The following is a 15,281-nucleotide window of genomic DNA, read 5'->3' on the forward strand; positions in this document are numbered from 1 at the left end:
AATTTGTAAAATGTAACTTTTATAGTGATGTGTTAGTCATCTCAAACTCTTAGTAGTCACGGTAAGATCTGTAGGCAACCAAGAGCTAAGGATTTTGTGCTGTTTCCCTATAGTTCTCATAAGTCCTTATTATAGATTTTCGTAAATTACATTTTCAAGATTCAGGGTTTATGGAGTAAATCCATCTCAGGAGTTGACTCCAAGGTTGTGAAGATAAAATTATTTGCATGTACTGAGAGAACTGCATCTAAAGTTTGGATTGTCTGTGACTTGATTATGAACAGCTGCGGAAGGGAACTACCTAGATACTCTATTTGGACAAAATATTCAGACTGGATACAAGTGTTATCAATGGAAATTAAAGTTTGTGTAACAGCTCAAACAATGCAAAAGAAATGGCATAACATTTATGAACATGTTGATCTGGTAGTGTGGAGAAATCAGAAGTAGTGGCAAGATCAAAGGTGGAGATATTGCAGTGCTTGATAACAACCGATGGTACTGTTTTAGCTCCTTTTCTTTTCACTCTGTACACATCGGACTTTAGATGCAACTCAGAGTCCTGTCACATACAGAAGTATTCTGATGATACAGCTGTTGTGGCATGTGTGCATGGTAGAAAGGAGGGGGAGTACAAGGACCTTGTCGAGGCCTTTATTGACTGGACCAAAAAATGTCTTCTCCTGAACACCACCAAGACCAAGGAGCTGGTGGTGGATTTCAGGAGATCTAAAAACACCATGCCAGTCAGTCTGCATTGATGGAGGGGAGATAGAGATTGTACAGACCTACACATAGCTGCTGGTGGTACTGGACGATAAACTTGAGTGGTCTGCCAACATAGAAGCAGTGTACAGAAGGGGACAGAGCCGTCATTCTTCCTGAGATGGCTCAGGTACTTCAGTGTCTGCAGTGACATGTTGTGCATGGTTTATCAGACTGTCCTTGAGAGTGCACTGTTCTATGCTGTTGTCTGCTGGGGGAGTTTTGCACAACAGACAAAAACTGTAGGCGTCTGGACAAACTGGTGAAAATGGCCAGTTCTGTGATTGACAGGGAGCTGGACTCTCTTATAACTGTGGTGGAGCAGCGTATGAGGAGGACAGGGCCGTTTCTAGCTTTGTAGGGGCCCTAAGCAAGATGCTGTTTGGCCCTTTAGATGATACACTAAGATCTATTACACTTTATGAGCAAAACAGGCTACAGTTAAAATGAAAAAGTCTTAAGTTGAACCACTCAGGCAAGTTAAACTAATAAAAAACTATAATACAAACAACAATCAATAAATAAAACAGATTATGAGTTTTTAAAAAAACATATTAAACATTGTAATGTTTAATCCCTTTAAAGATTGTACCCAATTACAAAGTTGTCACTTTTAAGAAGTTTCTGCATTTATCTACACATTGTACTAGTTAAAGTAATAAAACTAAGAAAAATTATCCACTGCCACAATATTCTAAAATAATCAACATGATGCCTAATCTTTGTATATCACTTAGAAAACAAACAGTGGAACACTTCTAATTAGAAGCCTATAAATAAAACACCAAACTTAGTAAATGAATCCTAAGTAATGCTAAAATAATGTCAAATATCTGAGAGACAACTTCCACTGAACAATGACAGAGCAGGACAACTACATGCCTCCCTCCCTGCTAGAATCTGAATAAACGGATCTGGAGTCAGTCAGTCATTCCCATGGCAGGACAGACTGTTCATTCACATGTGACATATTGATTTCATATAAGCGAATTTTTATAAAGCAAACACTAAAGCCGAGTTTATAACAAACAAATCCTAGCCAGCTACATAACATTTATCCAAGGCTAGCTAGCAGGAAAAATACACACAAAACGTTAGACCTCCAGCTCTGCAGCCCACATCACCCAACACATTTATCCTTAGACCGTTTTTCTTCCTCCGATTTTCCGCGCCACTAATATAACTTCTTTTTGTCTTGTTTACTTTTGTCGCTAAGGGGAATGTTGGTTAGCTGTCAATCATTCCCGTCATACCTGTCGACAGCCCGCTACGCCACTCAATGTGTGACAGTGCTGTCCAACAAATATGACCTAATAATGCCACAAAAAAACACCAGCCGCTCAAACTTTGCAGCTCAAACTTGAAAGGCATTAGAAAGAAATATATAAAATATTTGACCATTAGAATATTGATGATGACATTATTTACAGCATATGATATGTGAAATATTTGCTGATGAATGAATATGTCCTGCTTCTGTTTCTTTCTTGTGTTCAGCTAAGTCTCAGAGATAATGATCTGACCCTGTTACCGAAGGAAATTGGGGAACTGGCTCAACTTAAAGAGCTTCACATCCAGGGGAACAGACTGACCGTTTTGCCTCCTGAACTTGGTACTCAACACACACACACACTTGCTCATTCACTGTCATTCTTTGACAGTAGTTTTAATCTTTGCTAACTTGCACAGTTATCTTCATTTTAGAAAATATTTCTTTGAAATTTACTTTACTAAGCACTATTGCCTAATAGCCTTATCATTACCTTTAGATTTAGATTTAACCTTATGAGAACTATAAGATTTTTGTTAAAGGATGACTGTACGTCTGTTCCTCTGTCCACCTGCCTATCCATACTTTCACTTTCGAAATATATTGAGCCATAGACTTCATTTTTATATCAACTAAGGAAAGGTAGAAGACAATGCTGGTATAGGAATAAGAATCATGAATAATATTAACATTAGCATGGTGTATTGTTAAGACATGAAACCCTTAACGATAAATGCAACAGTAAAGATTTCAAATGAGATGACCGAGCAACAACATAATCAAGGTTTAGAATGTTCTATGTGGTATTCCAGGTTGCAGGTACACATTAGCTGAAACTGGATTCTCAAAGTTCTGTAAAATCAGCCAGCACCGCCAAGGTTATTTGAGGCTATTAGATAAGAGCCAGGAATAAAAGACACATGCACATGCAACCTCTGCTCAAGTAGAAATCTGTTTGTAAAAGAATACTGAAATGTAGTAACACTAATTCCACTTACTTACTTCAATAAAAGTTATGTGACAGGCTCTGAATTGTGCTTTTTAATTTAACAGTAAGTACAATTCCATCAGCTATGTTGATGCAAAGCTTACTGTGATTATGTGATCTGAAGAGTTGTAAACCTTAGTGATTTCAAATATGATACAATATTTATATAGTTTATATACGTTATGGCATGCCGTTCAGGAAATTAATCTTTGAATATATAGAATGAACCTTGAATATATTGAATGAAACTTTGAATATAGAATAGAAAGAGAAAAATACTTTCTTCCTGCTTCTGAAAAGTGCAGACGTGTCTCTGCTTCCTCCTGCTGCTTATTGCTTTATTTGCTTTGAAATCATTTTACTTCTTTCCACAAGTCCTGGATATAAATGTATTCTTTTTCTTTTAAGTGAACCAAGACTTTTTTCATCATTTTTATTCTTTTTTACAACTTATCTGACGAGCCAGCGACTACAATCCTTTCAACATGCCCTGTGAAAGCTGTCGGATATACAGTATCAACAATAAATTTGTGCGCTACGAGAAAGAATTTTTGTCTTAGAAACTGAAACGGGACTTCATGAAATGCTCCCAGTGTAATCCAGTGGTAAAACGTCCACATTTTCTTCCAAAGGAAAGGGTGAAAAAACTGCTACTTACAACTTAAAGCTAAATGATACGGTCTTTTCCAAGACTCTGCAAAGACACTTATAATGGACCGGGTGCTAAGCCGAAGAAACGTCAAACTGATTTTTACCACTGTCAGAGCCAAATGTGACTGAGTGTAACAGACAGCAGCAGCTGGACAGAAAAACGGTGCCATGTGTCAAGGTCAAAGATACTCTTGTGCTTGGAGACGGAGCCATATCTAGAATAAACAAACAGAATAGTTACTTACAGCTATCCAAGTGCCACTGTCTCTGATGTCACAAAACTACTACCTGAGGTACTGGCAAAACATCAAGGGGTGAAGCTGATTGTCCACATGGGTGCAGTGGACATAAGAGAAATCTTTGTTTGAAATCTTAAAAAAAGACTTTAAGAAACTATTTGAGAGTCTTGATAAAGTGGCAATACCAACGTTCATTAGTGGACCTCTCCCAAACATCGACAGGAGGATAAACAAATTCAGCCAGCTGCTTCAGTTGAACACATGGCTGTCCAAAGTCTGTGAGTCCAGAGGACTGCATTTCATTGAGAACTTTAATCTTTTCTGGCAAAGAGATGATCTGTTTAAAGGAAAAGGCCACAGCTGAACAGAAGTGGAGTGAGACGACTGACAGATGATCTCCTCCACGCTCTGTTGTCTAGAACACTAAGGGCCCCTGTGTTGGTAAACACCATCTCAACCAGAGGTCCAGGGATGGAGTGAAGAGAGGGACAATCAGACTGTCCAATCAGAGAAATCTTATCCATATCCCTTGCAAGAACACAGCGTCCAGTTCAACTCGAGTTAATCTCAAACACGCAGTACTCAATGTCAGATCTTTAAGTAACAAATAATTCTTAATTAATAGTTTTATTTCCTGTCACAATCTTGATTTTATGTTTTTAAATGAGACATGGCTCGACAAAAACACAGCTAATGCAGTCCTGATTGAGTCCAGTCCATCTCACTTCAATTTTGTGTCTGAAAAACGGGAAAACCGGAGGGGTGGGGGTGTTTGTGTCATGTTCAGGGACAATATAACCACCCACAAGTTGTCATTTTTTTTTTTTTTTCATCATTTGAGTATATGTCATTCAAAATTGAGATAAAACAATCTTCCATACTTTATATCACCATTTTCAAACCACCACAGAATTGTTTTATTGATGATTTTACTGAACTACTTTTAATTGTGTGCACTGCTTTTGACTGTTTAGTCATAACAGGGGACTTGAATGTACACATGGATGTAGCCCATAACAAGCAGGCTAAAGAACTCACTGCTGTCCTTGAAATGTTTGGTCTAACTGAGCATGTGACTGAGCCCACCAACAGCAGAGGGCACACTCTAGATGTGCTAATTTCAAAGGAATGTTGTTAATTCAATTGTGGATGTCGTCGATATTGCTTTATCTGATCATTTTTGTGTTTTCTTCGACCTGTCTGTTACACCCAAACCAGGAGTTGGGTCTGCAGTTGTTCAGAGAAGACTCATAAATGACAGAACAGGGACACAGTTTAGGTTTGAGAACACCCCGTGTTCTAATGTTGATGATCTGTTGAACTCTTACACATCAAGTCTCTTAAATGTTTTGGATACCATTGCTCCTGTCAAGGTTAGAATGGTTAAAAGTAGGCAAAGGGCGTCATGAAGATAAGAAGAGTCGGTCAGGGCACAGAAAAGGACTGCCAGAGAGATGGCATAAGTCAAAGCTCCAGGTTCATTATGAGATTTAAAAAGAAAAGCTATGTGTGTTCAACCAGACTTTGCGTAGAACAAGGGAGAGTTATTTTTCTGAAATCATCAAAAACTGCAGTAACAAATCTCATGTCCTGTTTGCAACAGTAAACAGATTAACAAACCCTCCAATTTCACTGCCTTTAGAAATAATTTCTACATCTAAGTGTAATGAGTTTGCAATATTCTTTAATGATAAAGTTCAAGGCATTAAAAATGCAATAATTTCCACAACACAAATAACTATTCTGGAGCCAGCTAGACACCTAGAGCTGACACATTTCACACCTGTCACTGACAAAACAGTCGAAGAGATCATCTGCAGTCTGAGTTCATCAACGTGCTGCCTTGATGAGTTGCCCACTAGATTTCTAAAGTCTGTGCTGAGCAGTTTGTTACAACAACTCGCTCATCTAGTTAACATCTCACTCCAGACTGGAACATTTCCAAAGGCCTTAAGAACTGCTGTCATTAAGCCTCTTTTAAAGAAGAGCAATCTTGATGCCACAGTACTGAACAAATACTAACCCATATCAAACCTGCCATTCTTAGGCAAAGTCCTAGAAAAAGTTGTATACCAACAGCTTACTGACTTTCTCCTGTCTAACAATGATTTTGATACTTTCCAATCAGGCTTTAGGCCCCACCACAGCACTGAGACAGCTCTGATCAAGGTGACAAACAATATCCGCCTGAACACAGACGCAGGCAAAGTCTCAGTCTTAGTTCTGCTGGACCTGAGTGCTGCCTTTGACACAGTTGACCATGCAATTTTATTACAGAGGTTAGAAGACTAGGTGGTAGTGCTTTAAACTGGTTCAAGTCCTATCTCGAGGGCAGGAAATATTTTGTTGAAATTGGTAACCGTGTCTCAGACCAAACGGCTATGACCTGTGGGGTTCCCCAGGGTCAATCCTGGGACCCCTATTGTTCAATCTGTACACACTTCCATTAGGCCAGCTAATACACAGCTACAATGTGTCCTACCACAACTATGCAAATGATACTCAGATCTACATGTCACTGACGGCAGGAGAACATGGGCCTGTAGATACATTGTGTCACTGCATCAAACAGATCAGTGTGTGGAATTTATCCAGCTAAACTCAGACAAAACTGAAATCATTGGGCCTCATGCAAGAACATTTTCGTATTTTTATTCTAAATTTCTCTTTACTTTTTTTCGTACGAGTATGCCACGTCAGATTCAACAAACGCTCAACTTTGGAAAAAGTGTGTAAACGACCTGCATAAATGATGAATGCCACCCGTGCGTATTTAAGTGCACGTGCACGAGGATAGTAGATTTGCATACTCCACGCCCAAAATAATAGCATACAAGGCTGTGCTTCCTCTCTCATGTGCCAGGGAGTGTTGAGTCATGACAATGGCATCAAGGCGCAAAAAGAACAACTTTACGGGCTCTGAGATTGAAGTTCTGCTTTCAGAGATCCAAAAAGGAAAATCTGTCATTTTTAGCAGTGTCAGCAGTGGAATTACGGGACCTGCTAAAGCGAAGAAATGGGAAGCAATTATGAGTGCTGTTAATTCCGTGTCACCTGTAGTTCGGAATGTCACCAAATTAAAAAATAAGTGGTTTGATATGAAAATGGCTTAAAAAAAAAAACGTCTCCCCGTGGCCAGACGCTCGATGACTGCAACTGAAGCCGTGCCATCAGTTGTTGCCTCATCATGATGGCTCTTTGATGGGGCGGTTAATGGGGGGTCTTCTGGCACCACACCTTCTGGTCTGCCAGGGCTGGTTCAGGTAGAAGGAGACCCTCATTCATGGCAATATTGTGGAAAATGCAGCATGCCAGCATAATCTGGCATGCCTTCTCTGGGCTATAGAGCAGTTTGCCCCCCAGCTGTATCGAGACACACCCACCAGCTCAGTGCGCTCCACAACATCACGGGTGCTTTGATGCGTATATGTGTGTAGTGTAGTGCTCCGATTATGTTTGGTAGTCCAGCCAAGGCATGAAAGTCCCTCTTAATTTGTACTTGTTGGACAGCGGTGTATGGGCATTTGATGTATCATGGGTGATAAACTGATGAGAGTTTTGATGACCAAGGGGACTCACAGAGGACTGGGACACACCCAATCTGTCTCCAATCTCCCTCTGAAAGGTTTTCGTGGCCAAAAATCCAAGGGTGGTGAGGACCTGGACGTGTGGTAGAATTGGGTTTGATCGGCGTGTTTTTCTCTGGAGTTGTGGCTCTAGCAAGCTGCATATTTGCAGCAGCACAGTCCTTGGCAATCTAAATCAGCCATTTGTCTGTCTCTGCAAGGATATCTACACGGTCTCTGCCTGACGCGCTAAGGCATCCAAAAGTAGCATGTCAGCCGCTGGTTACACTTCCATTGACCTTGTTATATACAGAGTCAAATTAACCTTCAATTAGTGCATAATTTAAGTCAAACAGAATAATGTCAGCATCATTATGGGTATTATATATATTTATTTATGTTTGCTTCAAAGTAATTAAATATACGATCCATTAGTCAAGCAAACTTGATTCGAATAACAGTGGACTATTTTATGAAACTCCTACGACAGGTCTGGATCACACGCACCGTATGCACAACTTAAGAACAAATCTGTGCATACGAACGGTTGTTGCATGAGGCCCATTGTCTGTGGCCCACAGAAACAAAGTGAAAGTGTTGTCACTCACCTTGAGACTCTCTCTCTAAAACCTAATAATCAAGTTAGAAATCTAGGGGTAATATTGGACTCAGACCTGAGGTCCGTTTCACGAAGCAGGTTTAGTGAAAACTCTGAGTTGATTAACCCTGAAATGAGGGAAACCCTGAGTTTTCCGTTTCACAAAGGGAGGTAACTCAACCCCGAGAAAGAGGGGTAAGTCTAGCCTGTTTCACAAAGAGAGGTAACTTAACCTCTCGGTCAGTTACCGTAGTAACAGACTCTCTGAACCTAACCTGGTCGGGACCAGGTTTTATTCAAGAAACCTCGAGTTTCTTTCTGTCTCCGCCCTCTTTCAGCCACACACGACATTGATTTCCTCATTCATTCAGTCAGCAGAGCGAGTTCTTCTACTTCTAGAAGTCCTTTAGGCACAGTAGGAGATGACTTTTTTCACGAACATGGCCTTCTGACAACGATCCCGTGGATGAAGGTGCAGCAATATTGCACAGAGAAATAAATATTCGTCGGAGATGGTTATCAGACCGCGCATAGATTTTTGCATTTACAGACAATTACCTTTTTGAGCGGCACCATCAGAATTTTGTTGGGACAAAAGAAAAAAAAGACATAAATACAATATTCATACAAATAAATATTTGTATGAATAGGCTTAAAAAAGATATATATAGGCCTATTATATTTTATAAAGGCACTCGTGTCTTGGGGGTGGACTCCCTCAGCCACTGGCCTTCCGTTAGAGGTGGTGCTGGGCACCACCCGTTTTATGGGCATCTGCCTTCTTTCTGTTGGCTCAGTAGAAGTCTGTGTTAGTTTAAATAGGCATAAGTATTTAACAGAACATGATATAGATGAGAAGACATAGTTTATGTGTGTGAAAACAGCATTATGTTGGGAATAAAATAACTGCACAGTCAAATAGCCACTTAATATTTATTTTACAGTGTAAAACATGATCAAAATGAGGTACCTCCATGCTGAGGTCTCACCTGTTTGAACAATGTTTTTATATTTCATCTTAAACTGCTGCCAAATGCGCTTCTCCCCTGCGGGATTGCACCTAAATGAAATAAATGAATGGGCTACCATTCAAGCAGTTTCCCCTGTAATATTATTGTGGTTGCAAAGGACTACATTTAAACTTACACTTTTGCTGCTGCAACGGTGTTGCACTTATTTTTAAAAACGTATTGAAACTCGCCGTATGAGCGCATTAAGATTTCCAATTCGAGGTTGGTGAAAAACGTAGCCCCTCCTCTTCCCCATTGCCATGGTGACTCGTCGAATCGGGGCTCCATTGATGCTGGCTTTTTAAAGTTGTGAGGCACACGCAAAACTCAAGGTGAACCTACCCAGAGTTGATTAACCTCACTCAAATCAGCGTTTCTGGAACCGAGTTTTCTATCTCAGAGTAGATCAACTCAGAGGTCAGGAATAGACTCAAAGTTGGTTGAAACTGCTTTGTGAAACGGACCCCTGAACTTGAACAGCCACATTAAATCAATAACATTAGCAGCTTTTTACCATCTAAAAAACATTGCCAGAATCAAAGGAATAGTGTCTAAACCAGAATTAGAAAGACTAATCCATGCATTTGTCTCCAGCAGGTTAGACTACTGTAACGGCTGGCTCACTAGACTCTCTTAACGGGCTGTAAGACAGCTGCAGTACATCCAGAATGCTTCTGCTCGAGTCCTGACTAGAACCAGGAAGTACAACCATATTAGTCCAGTGCTCAGTTCACTGCACTGGCTTCCTGTAACTCAGAGAATAGGCTTTAAAACAGCTCTGCTTGTGTACAAGTCTCTGCGCATGTAGCGGGTAAAAGTACAAAGTTGTCAAAAGTATTTATTCTTTGTTACTTCCCACCTCTGATCATGAGTAATATGCATAGGTAAAAAAAAAGTCAAATGCCTTTATAACTGAAGAAAACTCAGTGTCTTTACTGCTTATAGACCTAAACCTTGTCATAGAGCTGAGAATGGTAATTGTCACCATTAAAGTGCAGAGCGATGTTGTACAAGCAGCTTAACAAAAAGCTTAACAACACAGATTAAAACTGAAAAATGTGCATGTTCATTGTTCACCATTTGAAATACTTAAGTTCACGTTAATTTCTCACTTGTTTTTTTAACTACCTCTAATTTCTCATATTTGTAGTTAAAGTATAGTTTCCTTAGAGTGAAGTGCTAAATAGTCCTAAATAATAATAACAACATGGACACCATGAAGATACTCAAAATCTAACAAGGTGTGCTGTGCAGCTGTCTGCACAAAGGCCAAACGAGAAGTTTACTCATATAAGATGTGTTCTCCTCTGGCTTTCTACTGTATGAAATACTATTACATCCTTCAGATTCAACTGGCAAGCCTCACACTTTTTTCTCTCCTTCACAGCCGTCTTAAATATTACACAATGGTTTTTGTCATGCTGTCTGCTGTGGGAATGTTGCTGCATAGCTCTGCACATAAGTGCTTATATGTCTGGAATTGTCCTGATGCAGTTTCATTAGTTGCATATACAGTATTTATGCTCATGACTGGTGCAGGAAACACTGAAAGGTTTGTGGCTTCTGCCCCATTGTGCATCCGTTCAGTTTCATGCGTTCATTGGTGAACTTTGTTCAATGCTGTGAGAGAGAGCTGTACTCATTTAATATTTGTCAGCAGAAAACTTCTAACTGCTTCTAAATTCAAGAAAAATAAGAAGAAGCTTATTTTAACGTATTCATACACAACACTGGTGCAGGGCTTATGAGTCATAGCAGAAACTTTTGAGAATATGTAAAAATAGTGACTCCTAAACATTTGATACAGTAAAATACCCTTAAAGTAAAGCTAAAACTTCAATCATATGTTTAAAGTCATTATAGATTTGATATGGAGGCAAAATGAAGAAAATTGTATCACTCTCACTGGAACATGAATGAGACAAATGCTAAACAGAAAGGCTTGTTCAATGCTGTGTTTCTTTTTCTCCTTGTTGGCAGGTAATCTGGATCTGACTGGTCCTAAGCAGGTGTTCAAAGCAGAGAATAATCCATGGGTAACGCCCATTGCAGACCAGTTCCAGCTAGGTGTCTCCCATGTTTTTGAATATGTTCGCTCAGAGACCTATAAGTAGTAAGTACTAACATATACGCACAGAAATATGTTTCCATTTAGCATCAACATTTACTTACTCACACTCCAGACAACTGTAGGTTTCTTCCCTCAAAACAGGTTTTTTAACCCAATAAATTCAATTAAATAACAGAAATGTGTGCTTCAGGGTTGGACTCCAAAGCACAAATCATTCGTTGGCTCAATTTAGTTTGCATTTAAGAAAGGATCTGAAAAAAAAAAAATCCATCCATCCATTATCTATAGCGGCCTAATCCAATTCAGGGTTGCGGGGGGCTGGAGCCTATCCCAGCTGTCATAGGCGAGAGGCAGAGTACACCCTTGACAGGTCATAACGAGAACGTGATTGTGATTATTCTGTGTTTTTTTTTTTTTTTTTTTTTTTTTTAGTTTTCTTGTACATGTATTTGTATGCCAGAGCACATATATGTAAATCCAAAGACTGCTGTCTAGCGTAGTGCTCTGTGAAGCAGAAGGATGCTATTATTTCTTATTTCCAAAAACCATGAGATGCTGCCAATGCTTTGTGTGAAAGCTTTAAATTGCTGTTCTGGGACATGTTCCGGAACTGATCCCTCAACTGGGTGACTGTGTGACAGACAAAAAGGCCCTTTGTCTTTTGTATTCCCTTACATTCTGCTTGCATAATTGTATAAGTTTTATAGGTATGCAGCAGTAGAAATCACATTTTTGAGAAGAAAATACAAATTGTAGCCATTATTACTTTTTGCAGTCATGCGCTAACACTGTTTATGTATCTTTATTTAGACATTTTGATAAATCAATTTAATTAATCATTGATGCTCACAATGGATTTCATAAACAATAACCAAAATCCTCAAACACCTTACTGACTGTCCTTTTATGAGCCAGTAAACTCATTCCATACCATAAAGTAATTGACCATTTACTTTACCTCTTGACTTATACTGAGCAGCCCACAACTGCAAAGTCAGAATATTTTTAGAGATGACATGACTCTGATTTGTACTGGAAGCTTCGAGTAACATGGGCAGGGCAAAGGAAATGCCTCTTCTGATGTGACACTCTGCCATTCTGAAGGATGCTCCAGGTGATTTCATATGGCCATTTGAAGACCAATGCAGCAAAGAGTGGTTGTGACACAGAAACTGAAGAACTAGGTGGAAAAAGCCACTAGCTAATGGGTTACTGGGTAGGATTATGTGGGATTATATTATTCATGTGCTCCTCAGTTCTGAAGTCTGCAAGAAACTTAGTAAGCTCTCCATATATGTGATAAAGCAGTTTTTTAGACCTCAGTATCAATGAAGATGCAGAAGAGATCATCTTCATTTGCCAGTATCATAAATTGTTTATGATCTGTGAGAATGTTGGAATAGTTTTACTATGATGTAGTATGACATGATCAAAGGACTGCCCATCCTACTCTTGAGTATGCTCTGCTGACGATTCGTCACATGATGAAACCATCCTTTTAGTATAAGCTCCAATGGCCCTTCTCACCACAGTAATAGTGCCTCAAAGGATAGTACTTGCCTATCCATCTGTATCATTCAGTTACTCTTATACCCCTTTTGTCTGCCCCCGTGTATCCAGTGGCCACAGCCCCCTTGATACTGGGCTAAATGTTATACATGGATAGTCTTCTGCTTTTGCTTCATCTTGCAAATTGTGCTTTGAAAGAAATTTAAGCATTCTGGAAAAACAACTTTTTCTTCTATTTTCTCCATGCAGCTGTTTTTCATCTTGGTGTAGCAGGTTTCAGTCCCATCTGAAACTGATAGTGTGGAGATTTTTATGGCATGTAAATCTTTTGCATTGGGCATCTGTTACAGTCCCAGTTTTGAAGATGGTGGTGATGAATTTTTGGCATCTTTGCTGACATTGTTAGAGTGGAGCCGAGATGAGATCTAAACTTGCAACCTGTCAGGGAGCATTAGAACAGAGGTGTCTTTGGATCGGTGACTGTTTGAGGGTGGCTGAACTGGACAGAGATTGCTAGAATGTGCTGAATCCGGTCAGTGCATTCTGGCTTCTCCTCTTTTCACTTTCACCTTTTTCTTTTAGCTTTCTCAGTTCTGCTTTACACGTAGCCTACTGTAAAAACAAAAAGAGAACATTTTCTCTCCCTGTCTTTGCAATCACTCTATGCTTTCCAATCAGCAGTAAATGTAATTTCATGTCACAATTTTTCCCTTTTTGTCTGAACTCTCTTTCCCCTCTATCTTAGAGTTTTTCTAAGGATTTCCAGCAGGGGAGGCTAAAGCTACCCACCTTCAAGAGCTCCATTTATTACCATATTTTTTGGACAGTTTACAGAGTTATTGTTAACAAGCACTACAAAACCTTTGGCCTCACTTTTGATGTCCCTGTCTACCTGTATACTCTGAAGACTACGTAGAGAAGCATTGTATATGCCCCTGCAGCCATGTCTCGGTGAAACACATGAGTTCTTATAGCTCATCCATATTATTTGCTAGAGGTTCATATTATTTGCTTGATTTAAGGAAGAGACTGTTGTTAACTTCTCCACCTATTCTTCCGCTTTGCTCCATCCCAAAGGCATTTTTTTTTTAGAATGTGCTGCACCACAGTGGAAACATGTTGCAGTAACACTGATCATACTGTGTATTTTGTGTGTTTTGAGATTGCTACTGAACAGCTTTTTTTCAGCAAATAAATGCGAGGTTTTTTTGTACTGGTTTGGAAGCTATGCTGCATAACTGGATTTTCCTGATACCTCTGACACTTTTCAACATCTGCTATGATGGCTTGCAATGGTAACGGAAGAGCAACTGATTTAGCTTTCCGAATGCCAACTACAGCCTGAAAAAAAAACAACTGACAATTTGAAGAGGAAACACCATGGATATTGGGCAGGAGCAAGATGGAGGAATAGGTGGGGAAAGTTTAAACCAAGTCTTATCTTGATACAGATGGGGAAAGTCAGATCACTTGCAATTAAAATATAAGAGCTTGGAGTGTTCATGAGAACCGAACGGGAATATCAAGAATGCAGTGTGTTTCACTGAAACTTGGCTGCAGAGAGAATACTCTAACACCACTCTGCTGGGCTTAAGATCATACAGGAGACATAAGGAGCAGTGGCAAAAGCAAATGTGGAAGTATTGTAGTGCTTGTTAACAGAATTACATGGAACACCGTAACCCAGTTGCTACAATAGTGTACAAGAACATCTGTACCAATTATAAAATGGAAGTCCCAAAAACAGTGAAAAAAAGCCAAAGGATGGCACAGCAAAACCTTCTTGGCACAGACATTGCTGCACAGTGTTAAGTCAATTGTGTATTTATAGAGTAACTCAAGAACAGGCTGCAAATATATGATGAAAGTGATATAACCAGTTGAGAGCTATACACATGATTTGTCAAAAAGTTGTGAGAACAATGACAAGCACACATAGACCTAGCAGCAGTTTGTCAAGTAGACAGGTGTTAATTTTGTCACAGTTTCATTTACACCTGACTAAATGTTCTTCACTTACCAATTGTGTCAAGACACACAGACATCTGTCTACACCTCTGTTTTCTACCTAGTGAAAGTGTTCATTCAAATTTGAGAGCATGCCCTTATTTTTACATTTAAGTCCAAGAGTACATGAAACAAAAGAAAAATAGAAACGGTGAAGAACAACAAACAATAAAAACAAAATTAGAATCAACATCAAAAGATAAGCTATAACAAAAACAACACAATTAGAAAACGTAATTTAGCTGGAGAATAATTTGATACTAAAAGCAGTTTTCTCAAGTTAACGGTTTGTATGTGGGACCTCATGCAGAAGCTAATCGCTTGAACAAGTCAAACATTTAATGTGGGAGCAGTTTATTGAGGAAGTGATATATATTGGCAAACGTCCATTTAGATTTTGCCAAATAGATAAGAGCCAGTGTCCTCCATGTCTTACCATTAGAAATATCCATCTAACATTAAACAGAATACAATGATAAGCGGAACCACTGTTGCTGGTGGTTATATGATTATTATATGAGTAAAGAATCGTAAACTAATTATACACGTTTCAGAGTGTAGGCAGAGGTTTGTGTAACAACAAGATGTATATCATACAAAACTGACA

The 15,281-nt window shown here is 39.3% G+C and overlaps 1 protein-coding gene across 2 annotated transcripts in view; it reads left to right on the top strand.

The window, feature by feature from the left end:
- Positions 1–15,281, top strand: part of rsu1 (Ras suppressor protein 1) — a 49,639-nt gene that overhangs the window by 19,251 nt on the left and 15,107 nt on the right. For both annotated transcript variants that reach the window (XM_075452898.1, XM_075452899.1), the window contains exons 7-8: positions 2,263–2,377; positions 11,068–11,200. In XM_075452898.1, coding sequence (XP_075309013.1) covers positions 2,263–2,377; positions 11,068–11,200 — 248 coding nt within the window. The remainder of the gene's footprint in view (positions 1–2,262; positions 2,378–11,067; positions 11,201–15,281) is intronic.

The sequence above is a fragment of the Odontesthes bonariensis genome, chromosome 20 (genome assembly GCF_027942865.1).
Source record: "Odontesthes bonariensis isolate fOdoBon6 chromosome 20, fOdoBon6.hap1, whole genome shotgun sequence".
NCBI classification, from domain to species: Eukaryota; Metazoa; Chordata; class Actinopteri; order Atheriniformes; family Atherinopsidae; genus Odontesthes; species Odontesthes bonariensis.